The following is a 12379-nucleotide window of genomic DNA, read 5'->3' as shown; positions in this document are numbered from 1 at the left end:
CCTTACCTGCTGCCTAAGTCCACGGCCACAGCACGGGACCCAGCGCCACCCCACAGTGTTCGCACCTGCAACTGCGTGAGTGCCCGATCCCGCCCTGGCAGACGCAGGGGACTATCGCCCAGCGGCCGGAGCCGGAGGCACGAGCAGCAATGCCTGCAGGCCGCCATGACACTCTGCACGCGATCAGCCCGGGCTGCGCCCTGATTGGCTCTCTCTGCCTACGGGGGCGAAGCCTAACACAGTTTCGTTTCCGTGGTGCCGGGGGAACACCAAGGACAAAGATACCTTGGCCACTTTCTACGAAGAGTAGAGAGGGTCAAACCTATCTGAACGCGATCGTGTTTTAACCTGTCGGTATCCGCCAATGAAAGGCAATTCAAAAAATAAGACTTTTTTTTTTCTTTTTTCTATCGTAGTTTACAAGAAAGTCCTAGAGTAATGTAAATGTTTAATAAGTAGAGTAAATATAGTAATAACAAGCTATCTGACAACACATTATTATTACTTGGGCTTCTGTGAGCTGAAAGTATTTGTGTGGTGGGCCGTAGAAAGAGATCTCTCTCCCCTCCTCCGCCCTGGTTTTTGTTTTATATATTTCACAAACTAAATGTATTACTGCAGAGCTTTATGTTAACTTATTTCTAGTAAGTTAATTCTATTTCTCATTGACTATCATTTTAGATATCTTTATATTGTAATTTCTGATTCATCTTCGTTTTCATTTTTAGTATTTAGCAGTTCACTCCTATGCTACTTTCGCTCAAATGTTAATATTTTCTAAACCAACTCAGATGTAAATGTCAGCTACTATTTTTAAAAAAATATTTTGGAAAATGAAGAAAAATATTTTTGGAATTTGAATTTGATAAATATTTAGAGAGTGGATAAAATTCTCCCACCACTCTTAATCCAGTCTGTTAGAAAATGATTCCTTGAGTGAACCAATGATCATTTTTCTATTACAAGGGTCATATTTATTTTTAAAGGTTATAACCTCCTTCCCCAAAGAAATTGGAACAAAACCCAACACACACTCAAACATGATTTTAAGAACTAAAAACGTTGGATTCCCCAAAACACAATGATTTGTTGACAAAGCAGCTCCCTGATACCTTGCTTTCACAAGCTATTTTTACTGATTTGGAATTTCCATGCTAATCCAATGGATTGCTACTAACTCTATTTATTGGTATTTAGTGTTAAAGTAGTTTTTGCCTCTTCCTCTACCTTTGACTTTACTTTGTGTTGCAACAGCGTTTTCAAGACCAATCCATTGAAACCTGTTACAACGACAAATCTATCAGAATCTACTTGCCATAATTCAACATGACTTTGGGCTTATACAATAAAAATACTAAATCGCCTTTTGGTAATGTACTTAAGTCCTATATAATCATTTTCATTCAGGTAGTATTGCCTCTTAGTTTAGAGTAAGAGTGGTCCCGGTCTTGGCTCTGTCGTTTACCAGTTGTCTGTTCCTATCTCTCTCAGCCTCAGTTTCCTCACGTATAGAAATGGATAATAATAAGAATCTCACAGGGTTTTTGTAAAGGTGAAACATGACAGGATATAAGATATCACAGTACCTGGCACATCATTAGTACTAAATGGTAGATTCAGCTCTGATCTAGCCTTTTTCTTAATTTTCCCTCTAGTTTGAAATATTGAACAATTGTCTTTAATTCAGACCCCATGGATCAGTTAGCTTCATCCAGCTGGAAATACTGGAAAGCAGCAATTGTACATTAAGCTCACCTGTGAGGACACAGGAATCCAAAATAATTTAAATAGAAGTAATTAGATCATAAACTCAAAGGCAAATGTGGGTATTGAAATCTTATAGTAGTGCTCTGTTATGAAGTAAGCAATCATACAGATGATTCAGGCTATGTTTATATTAAAAATTTTAAGATTAATAGAGAAAAATATAAAAAGTTTAAATTCTTATGGTTATAACTCTGAAGCATGATCTATGAGGTTCAATCTGAGATGTTACATTCTAGGAGTATAGTTCTGCCAAGTATAGTTTGACAGCTAAAACATAATTTAAAAGGAATCTATTTACCTATAACTCTTGAAGGACAATAAAAGTGATCCAATTTAAATCCACCAGCACTGTTTCTCAGATCTCTTTTTTACTTTTCTTCAAACTCCAATGAACTTGCATCAAAATACTTATGGTGGGTAACAATTTCACTTAAGTAAAAATCATTGCTTAAAATTATTGCTAATTAAAATTTAATTTGGTTTGTAGTTTGGTTTAGACAGTATAAAAGGAATTTATCTCTTGTAATATATTTGTACATATTTAAGCAACATAAAATGTATCAGCAGACACTGAGGGCATCAATGAAAATTTTTTCTCTTGAAAGAATGTGGGGTGCTCAACTTTAGAAGGACAGCTCTACACCATTACCAGAGGGATCTTTCTGAATCACGAACCTAATTGTATCCCCATTCTGATTAAAGTCCTTCAATGGCTTCCTAAATCTTTAATCTATAAGACAAAATCTTAACTGCATTGTGTGTACTGTAAATCTTTCCTATTTAGCCTTGTCAATTTCAAGTTACTACCCTGTTTCCTTCCTTCCCTCTCATTTTATACACTAAGTAAACTGAACTACTACTTCTATAACATACCACCCTCTCTCCTCCCTGTGATTTTGCATATACAGTTCTCTGTGCTTGGCACATATTCCCTCCCATGTATCAATCAGGTCTCAGCTTCAATAATATCCTCTCTTACTTCCCCAGGCTGATTTATGGGTACAGTCTATGTCTGTCTTTTCATTTTTTTAGTTAATTCATATAGCCATTATTTCATTCATGGAAATGAATGTGGCAGTAGGTGTTGCATAGTGGTTAAAAGAGCTGGCTCTAGCATGACATTGTCTAGGTTTAAATCTCACCTCTGTCACCTCCTAAACATATTGCTTTTGGTAAGTTGCTTACCCTTCCTATGCCTCAGTTTCCTCATTTGTAAAATGAGAATGATAATAATACCTATCTCTTAGGGCTGTTATGCAGATTTAAATGCAATGTTATTTAAATGGAACTAAGCATTATCCCTGGCAAGTAGAAATAAGGTGTTGTAATATTTATCGAATACCTGTTTTACGCCAGGCACTAGTCTAGGCTACAAGATACAGGGATGTCGAGACAGTCATGGGGCATAATAATCCCTGCTTTATGGAGCTTGCAGTACAATATGGGAGACTGAAAAAACATAACCACACACATAAACTGAAAAATTAGAGTGTAAATAATATGAAGAAGGAAATAAACTAGGTGCTAAGATAGAGAATAGTGGGAAGAGGGAGAACTTACTTCAAATAAGGTTGCTAGGGAAAGCCTTGCTGAGGAGGAAACATTTAAGCCACTCTGAAGGATGAAAAGGAGACAGCTTCTGAAACATGGGGGCCAGGAGGGAGCAGCAACTTCTGAGGGGAGGGTTGCCCCTGAGTCAGGAAAGAGTTTGGCTTCTGTGAGGATATGGAAAAGCTAGTGTGGCTTAACAGTAGTTAGCAGGAGTGTGGTGGAGATGAGGTAGGAGAGGAAGGAACTGGAAAGTTTAAATAAGGAGGTAGCATGATCTAGTCTACATTTTAAGATGGTCCCTCTGGCTGCTGAGTTCAGAATGAATCGGAGAAGGACAAAGAGAAATGTAGAGATTAGGAGTAATATGTTGGCAAGGGTGACAGGAGAAAGGATAGACAGACTTGGAATATATTTTAGTGCTGGAATTGTAGGACTCATTGATGAATTAGATCCTAGGAGGGAGGAATTAAGACTATTAACAGGTTTAGATGGGTTGGAAATGCAATGTCTTAGACATCCAGAGTAGCTGTCAAAACGGATTTGAGTGTAGGACTCAAGGAGAGGACTAGAGTAATATAAATATAGTAATCAGCATAGCCATTGGTATGCTGTCACAAGCCTTGAAATACAGATTATCTCTTAGAGAGAGCATAGAAAGAAAAGAGAAGGCCTGGGTCTGAGTCCTGAGGTGGAAGAGGTTGCCAAGGCTAAGGATATGGAACTAGCACTGACCCAAGAGCAAAGCTAGAATATTTTCCATTTGCACCACCTCCATTTATTCTTTACCCTTTTGGCTCTGCTCCGTGCCCCAAGGGACTGATTTATGGATTGCAATACTCTGGCTCTCTTTCTTTTGGTTGGGTCAGCCAATGGGAGACATAAGCAGGAAATAAGAGGGCAAGAGGAGAAACTAAAAATATAAGTCCATGATTCCTTATGGTGTGGCAGTGACTGTCACCAAAGCACTTGCCAAATGGCCCCGTTTGCTTGACTCCAGTTATGCTATTTCTTCTCCTTGCCGCTTCAAGCCTCAAAAGTTTTCTACTGGTGCTTGTCCTTCAGTGCCTTAGCATTCCTCATCATTAGTTTCAGAACTACAGAACTCAATCTGAGTTTCCTTTGTTTCCTGCTTCCCTTTACACTGCCCCTCAGAGAGGAGCAGTCCACACTCTTGCTTCTCTCCCAGTAGCAGACTACTGTTACTTATTATTCTGGAGGTGGGAGGCAAGGGGATGCTGTTCTCTGCTGTCCTGATTAACCTTAGTCTTAGGAAGGTGCTGAGTACAGTTGCATGTTGGGTGGAGTAGCATTCTCAGTGCTCATGCCCCTCTCCCAGCTATAATTCTGGACCCAGCATATATTCTGCCTCTTCCCCAGGGGTAAAGGGTTAGATTCCGTTCCTTCTCCCACCTGCAGTGGGTTTTCACAATGTCTTCAGGGTGACAGTATTTGTTACTTCCAACAAGACATAAGGCTTTTATTTTTATGGAGAGATAGGAGAGAGGAATCCAGCAGGGCTTCTACTTTTCCCACATTAGCTGCTGTCTTCCTTCCTTAGGCACCATGAGGGACACTTTCTCCGGTCTCTTGCTGTTACTTTAGTCTTTTTTTGTGAGCTCACAGTGAGGTCCACATCAAAGAGCCCGTGATTGGCTGTAGATTCTTCTTGTGTCTGCATCCGCCAGGGGTTCTATAAATTGGTTTGAAAATTTAATTGAAATCTTATTACCAATGTGTGTTGATGACAGTGCAAGGTAAGCAAGAGCTCACTGATGTCCTGTCTGTCTTTGGAGGCTCTTATCTTTCCTTAGATTTCACCTTAGTTGGTTGCTCTGCCATTTTAACTCTCTGACAGGTTCAGGAAGAGCTGTGAATTTTCAGATGGTCTGGCTTTGCTGTTACTGTTGTTGTTGTTATTGTTATAAAGGTTGGGTGCTCCTTCCAGATTTTTGCTTGCTAAGAAGAAACTAGAGGTCTCACATGCAATTCAAGATCACTCAGCTCCACTAGTCCAGAGCAGTAAAGGATAGGTAGAATTTGTTTTTTCACTATTTTTTTAATTCTCCTTCTGCCTTCATAATTTTTTATGGCTCTTTCAGGATTGGAACACAGGAAGAGGGAGCAAAAGAAGGATGAAGCTATTCTGGAGCCATTGAAATTCTTATTTGACTGACATTGGCTGGTCTCATGTCCACCATTAGTGCAGACATCCAAAAATTGGCTATGATATGGGGTATATGTGTGTGTAGTCTGGTGACCTCTGCTGGGACCATGAAATAGCACAATTTTCTAATATGGATACTCTCTGGATGACCTTTTGTGACCTTTCCAGCTTCTGCTTCTGGTGGTCTGTGGCATAGCTTCTTACTGCTGAGATCTTATCTTGGCTCCTAGCCTTTCTGGGTGAAGTACCATCATATGGCTTTCTTGGGTTCTCTTGGCCCACAAATTCACACATCCTTGCCTCCCAAACAGGTAGAATTATATCTTGTTTCGACCACTAACCTCTTCTCTTGCCTTGCCATTACAGGGCTCTAGTCAGCCTCTGGTCTCCAAATTCTCTTGTGTGGGAAGCAGGCTCTAGAGTCTACATTCTTAAATGTTCCTGTGTGGCCGTTTTGTAGTAGCATGATGGCCCCTCACTACCCAAGAATGGTGTAACACCCCTCCCCTCCCATACACACATGCCAAGTAGATATGAAAAGATTTGTTACTTACGTAATAATAAAAGCATTTTGGGGAGTGAGACAAACTTCACAAGCTGATCTGAAAATGGCTTGAGAGAGTGGGGAAAGGACACTGGTTTGGAATTTTTATTGTGGTTATTTGGTGGGGCTAAGATGATGGTCCCTATGTATGGGGGCAGAGGCTTGTGTGGTTTGAATTTCCCACTGGTACCAAGGGAGGGAGCAGCCAAGCTTTCTTATCAGCATGCACAGAGGTAAGACACAAGGGGTAGAGGGAGTGATCAGGGTTAAGAATTATTAGCCATCAAACATCAAAACAATGGATTCTAATTCTTTATTACACTCCTCCAGCTCTAGGGGACATTGTTAAACCTTCCTAAGGACTCTCTTACTGTGTTTGTTCCTATTTCATGGCAGCACAAAATTATTCTATAGCCTAATAAATGTCCAGTTCAGAAGAGAAATGCCAGTATTTTCCTTATTCTCTATTAGTGGCTCTCTTGGGCTCCTATTTCTTAATTTGGTTGAGGGTAGGATGAACAAGGAAGGCTCTGTCTTTCTCCACAGAGAGGGAAGGAAAAATGACACATCATTCCTAATGAGGCTGGCAATTCTCTACCTCAATGACTCTCTTTAGTTCCACTTCTACATTTCTAGTGTTTTATGTTTGGTTGGAATGGTGATGGGAGTTGATAATTATGAACTGGTTCTGCTATAAAAGATATATGTTAGGGGTAATTTTCACTCTTTATTTTCAGTTTTGGAGCCTTACCCCAAATTTTGATACAGTAGGAAAAGTCCTCATTCAACATCCTGTTGGACATTGTAGTGGGAGAAAAAGTGAGGTTAAGAGCAGGTACAGGTGAATTTGAAGGTTTGCCAAAGAGAAGATCAAGGATATTTATTTGACTTCAGTATCTTTAATGACATTTGAGGCAAGGCCAGTCACTGAGAGTACGGTTGGTGGGGAGGAGAAGAGAAGATATACGAAGTTTAGGAAGGAGATGGAAAAGTGAATCTACTCAAGAAGCATGATGGGATTGCCGACATTGGTGCATTGCTGTGTGTTCTTTGAGATTTATGATCATGAATTGCAAGGGAAACCAATCTATTCAGTTCAGTGAATTTTTTCTAGCAAAGTTTACTTGTTTGATGCAGGAATAGAGAAAGTAAATGGTAGGATTAATCTATTTGGGGTTTTCTAGGTGCTGTGGACTGAATCCCTAGCTCTCAATGTGACTGTATTTAGACTAAAGTAATAATTAAGGGTGAACCAGTCCATAAGGGTATGGCCTTGGTAGAATTAGTGTCCTCATAAGAAGAGGCAGCAGAGAGCCCGCCTCACCATTACCTCCCGCTCACTGCCATGTGAGGATGCAGTGAGAAGGTGGCCATCTGCGAGCCAGAAAGAGAGTTCTCACCAGGAACCAAACCTGCTGAACCTTGTTCTGGGACTCCTCAATTCCAGAACTATGAGAAAATACGTAGCATTTGTTTAATTCACCCAGTCTATGACGTTTTTTTTTTGGCAGCCTAAACTGACTAAGACACTATGCACGGATGACAGAAGGAGGGAGGGGGAAAGGCGTTGTGTGTTTGCAGAGGAATGATTATAGGGATGGGACTATGAAATCTAGGCTGAACAAGTAGGTTCAAATATGAAGCCAAGAGAATGCTGATGAACAGAAATAGTGGGGTCAATGGACTGAAGATTTAATTATAAGCAGTGTGAATAAAAGATGGTAGTTGTTTTCAAAGTTCATTCATGTTGTAGTATATGTCAGTATATCATTTTTTTTTTATGGCCAAATATTTCATTGTATGGATGTACCACCTTTTATTTATCCATTTATCAGTTAATGGATATTTGGGTCATTTCTGGGTAAGTGAATCAAAAGATTTTTTTGAGTGAATTTGTTTTGGGCTTCTGACATTTAATAGAGTCCGAAATAATATGTGGTGGGTGTGTATGTATGAAATGAAGCTGTCTAGAATGTGTTACCCCCAAATATGCCACTTTGGCATAAGGATTATTTTGAGCTGAAGGAAATTGAGAATCAACAAATATAGTAAAAGTTCTCTACCCTCCCCTTATATGCCTAAAAGCAAGACACAAATGTCTCTTTGTGAAGGTGACACACATTTTCCCTCTGCTCCTATAGCAGGATGAGGAGAGTGATCCTTATCACTGGAGATGGAGGGCCAGCACCAAGATGAGGCTGGATAAACAAACATTACTAAAATAACTCTTATGTTTTATTAGTTTCCCTCATAGATTTTCTAGTCACTTTCCCATGATTTATCACCCCTAGAAGTCCATACTGAATTTCTTTACGACATCATATAACTTCTTAGATTGTGGTACTGGAAATTAATTCAGACTATTTCTAGTGTCAGAGCCATTCCAGATAACCAGGGAGTCAGAGGGTGGATGTATTAAATGAAGCCCAGCCCCTTCCTTTCTTTTGTCTAGTTACTTCTCTACAGTTTATTGCCCCTTGTTAAAATGGTACAGCCCCCGAGTCTAACCACTTCCTTCTGTTTTCACCTCTTTTCTGTGAAGACCCTGTGCACAAGAAGAATATTAACATCAATAAAATTTGTATGTCTTTTCTCTTGTTAATCTATCTTTGGTCAGTTTCATTCACAGGCCTAAAGTACTGACATAAAAAAGGTAGAGGAAACTTTTAGAAAATACCTGTTCCTCATTTTCATGGATTTATTAAGAAAGCTGTACTGGATACTGCTCCTGGCCCACATTTTTTGGTATGAGGAAAGCAATAATGGGTTAGCACACTTCCTCCTTTGGAATGGTCACCCAGCCTTTCTGGTACAGGTAGCAGACATTTCTACCTTTCCCAGGAACAAAGTGAATTGAGCAGTTTTGGGCTCTGGATCATTTGGATAACTAAAAACTCCCACCTTAAGGCAGAGGCGAGGAGCAGGTTAGGTAATGCATAGGTAATACTTGCTGCTACATTTTTGGAGGAGAATAAGGGATAGTAAAAACCCCTTCAGTTTGTCTTTGTCTCTTGCTATACTGAAATTTCCCTCCATCTCAATAAAAGAAAATCAGAAAGAGGTCTGCCACAATGAGGGAATCACCCCAAATATTTCCATATCTTAAAACAGCTAGTCTCAGTATCCAGACCCTCAGTGTCATGGGTATTCCTCGGTGCCACAATACTTCCATTCGCCACTATGATTATTTGTTACTTCTGCCACCTCCGGTCATTGTCATTTCTCTTAGTGGATGGATTTTCCTGTACTGACCATACTCCTGATGCCTTCTTTCATTGTCACAAACTGGCTCAGAGAAAGTTTTACAGAATTGTGATAAATAGAATCAATTTACATATAGACTTTTATGTATATTTGTGTGTCTTTAGGATTCTAACTAAGTGCAAGCCCCATTGGATTGTTACTTAAATATTCATATTGGGATAGTGAGATCATTTTTCCTTTTCACCAAACAATTTCTTTAAAGTCAGCATGAAGGAACAGTAATTGAGCACTAAAGCCAGACCTTGCCAACACTGCATTGCATGCTCAGTCAAATTAGTTCAGACCATTATGGTTTATATTAACTGTGCTTTGTTTGTCATTTGTAATTAACATGGATTAAGATTTGGAGGATATTTTTGGAGTTGTTTTCAGTTGATTATGCTAGTGGGAATTTTAGACCATATTAACATTTTCTCTTGCTCCTTGAATTTGTTCTGTGTTTTCTTAACAGAATAATTATGTCTTTGATGTGATTTTGAAATAGGCTGACTTTCATGTTGCTCAGGAACAATGTAAAGCCATTCCACAACCAATTTTTTCCTTTTGTCTTTGACAATTCACACAAAAGTGTGATCAGGAGAGAAGCAATCCATAATTTTGAGTTTTAGCTCATTGCATAAGATGATAACGTTGATCCAAATTTAGAATGTATTGGAGTGACTTACGATTTTGTATTAAAATACCCATGCTGTGTCTTGGACATGAAATGGATGGCTTTGCAGACAGGCATGAGCTGTTGCTAATAAGTGGACTATTGTGTGCAAAGTAGCTTTACATTATCATTATTAACCCTTATTAAAATCACAAACCTTTAGCTTCTCACAGCTTGTTCTCTTTTAAAGAGATGATGTTCAAGGCCATGCACTATTCCTTGAGATGTTTACATCTCTTTTTGTGATTATACACATGCATCAATCTTATGAGAGAGTGGGCTTTGAAGTTGAGCAGTAATATTAACTTTAATATTTTGTTGTCTGTTTCAGTCTTTCATATGGCTCTCAAAATTAGTAAGTTCACAGAATTTCCATTTGGGCATTTGCACTTGCATTTTTTCTTCTTTGAAACGATTCATATGTTTTTCCCTGTTTCCAAAATGTATCATTCTCAGTATCATTAAACATTTATGGAGCCTATACCATTATGTGAGAAAATACAGCAATTTCTATAGCAAATGAGTATTTGCTATACTGTATTTTTTGCCCTTTAAATACAGACTTACACGGACTCCCAACAAAGCAGTACCAGGGTGAATTGGGCACACGTGATTTCTTTTAGGCCTCTATCTAGTTTTCAGTAGGCCTCCTTTAATTTGGTTTGGCCTTAGATACATAGTTTAGTTTAATTTTTCATAGTTAGTTTGCTCCACTCTCCTCATCAAAGTTTAACTCCTCCTTTTCCCCCAATATTTTCTTATGGAAGATTTTAGTTGTAATTTTTAGCTTTGTAAAATCTGGTTTCTTTGATTAAGAAGGCATACTTCATTCAAACCTTGAATTTTATACACATTCAAATTGTTACCCCTTTTGATGAAGAAGTAAATTTGGAATTGGTATTCAAAGTATTAGGGTTCAGTTTCAACAATAATTTATTATAGAGTCTGTTGGGTATCGGCACTATACTGTTTTCACATTTATTATTTTACTTAATTGTAGAGAATAGGGAACATGGCCATGTAGATTCGGCTTAATATAAATTCATGAGCTATGTGCTATGGGGAATTCAAATGATAGGGAAGACTCTGTTCCCTCTTGAGAACTTTTCAAGGAGACATACAAGTATAGTGGGATTATATTCTGAGATACTAATTTATTCCTCTTTTTCAGTATTTTCTGCTATCATCATTATGCTCTACTTAGGAAGTAACTAGGGTGTAGTACTCTCACTGCCTCTGGGAAAGGCTGCTTGTAAGAAAATAAATACTTAGTTTTGAATTTCAAAATAGATACAGACAATCCTTTGAAAGAAACTATTTGTGAGATTTAGGGCAAAAAGCTCTGCATACCGTAAAAAATAGAAATGGGAAAAATATAGGATGATATAAGAACCACTTTTCCAGTAAAGATACTCTACAGAAAGGATGAATACAGGTGGGATAGGAGTGACAACAGGAACTTCATGGAAGCTTGAGGGTCTGTGAGTAGAGGGGATTTCAGTAGTTCATGCAAATTACTTTCAGTTCCCTAAAGCAGCGGTCCCCAAACTTTTTGGCACCAGGGACCTGTGCTCCTATGAGAATCTAATGCCTGATGATCTGAGGTGGAGCTGAGGTGGTGATGTTAGTGTTGGGGAGCGGCTGGCTGCAAATACAGATGAAGCTTCACTCGCTGGCCTGCTGCTCACCTCCTGCTGTGTGGCCTGGTTCCTAATAGGCAACAGACTGGTACTGGTTTGTGGCCTGAAGGTTGGGGAACCTTGCAAAGAGCCATGCCTTAGTGATTTTGGTCATCCTTCTTATATATTTGCTTGAAGTGTTTTCTTACCTATGTATCTTTTGGCTGATACTTATCTTTCAATAAGCAGCTCAGGTGTTGTTTCTGGTGGGAGGTATTCTTTAAGTTACCCCAGTCTACTGAGTTTCTGAAGCAGTGAAGGATTAACTCAGCAGGCCTGGATTACCCAAACCCAATACTTTCTAAAAGGTCTTAAGTACTTGCCCTGGACCCCCTCCTGGGTCCTTGAAATATCTTTTCTTTTAAGAGTGTCTTTGTAGACCGGAGATTTGTTGCCACACCAGATAGTTTATGCTAACAGTGCAATTTGTGGTGAAGGCCTGTTGTGTTTGTTTGTGTGGGTGTTTGTTTTATGCCTTGGGCTTTGGGCCATCTTGTATCAGTTTGACCTTTGAGTGAGGGGCGGGAGACTGAGTTACTAAGATTGGTCATGTAGGTGTTCCATACATATATGACTGACCTACCCCCGTCCCGTTCAATAGAACTATGGAACCAAGGCTCAGGTGGGTTTCCCTGGTTGGCAACACTTTGCATACATTGTAACACAGTGTTGCTAGGAGAATTAAACACTGTGTGAGGCTCCTCTGGTAGAGGACAATTGTAAGCTTGCATTTGGTTTTGCCTGGACTCTGTAATTCT

General features: G+C 39.3%; 1 protein-coding gene across 3 annotated transcripts in view; it reads right to left on the bottom strand.

Moving 5' to 3' along the window:
- Window positions 1-179, bottom strand: part of PNPT1 (polyribonucleotide nucleotidyltransferase 1) — a 37140-nt gene extending 36961 nt beyond the window's left edge. For 2 of the 3 annotated variants that reach the window (XM_011363945.2, XM_023532856.1), the window contains exon 1: window positions 7-142. Coding sequence is in view for 1 of the 3 variants with exons in the window: in XM_011363944.2 (XP_011362246.1) it covers window positions 7-167 (161 nt within the window). In the remaining 2 variants the exon portion in view is untranslated. Of the gene's footprint in view, window positions 1-6 lie in introns of all 3 variants that reach the window. The other variant, XM_011363944.2, reaches the window with a different exon arrangement.
- Window positions 180-12379: the final 12200 nt, after the last annotated feature.

This window comes from Pteropus vampyrus, unplaced genomic scaffold, assembly GCF_000151845.1.
Source record: "Pteropus vampyrus isolate Shadow unplaced genomic scaffold, Pvam_2.0 Scaffold91, whole genome shotgun sequence".
Taxonomy (NCBI): domain Eukaryota; kingdom Metazoa; phylum Chordata; class Mammalia; order Chiroptera; family Pteropodidae; genus Pteropus; species Pteropus vampyrus.
This window is presented reverse-complemented; position numbering and strand designations above follow the sequence as displayed.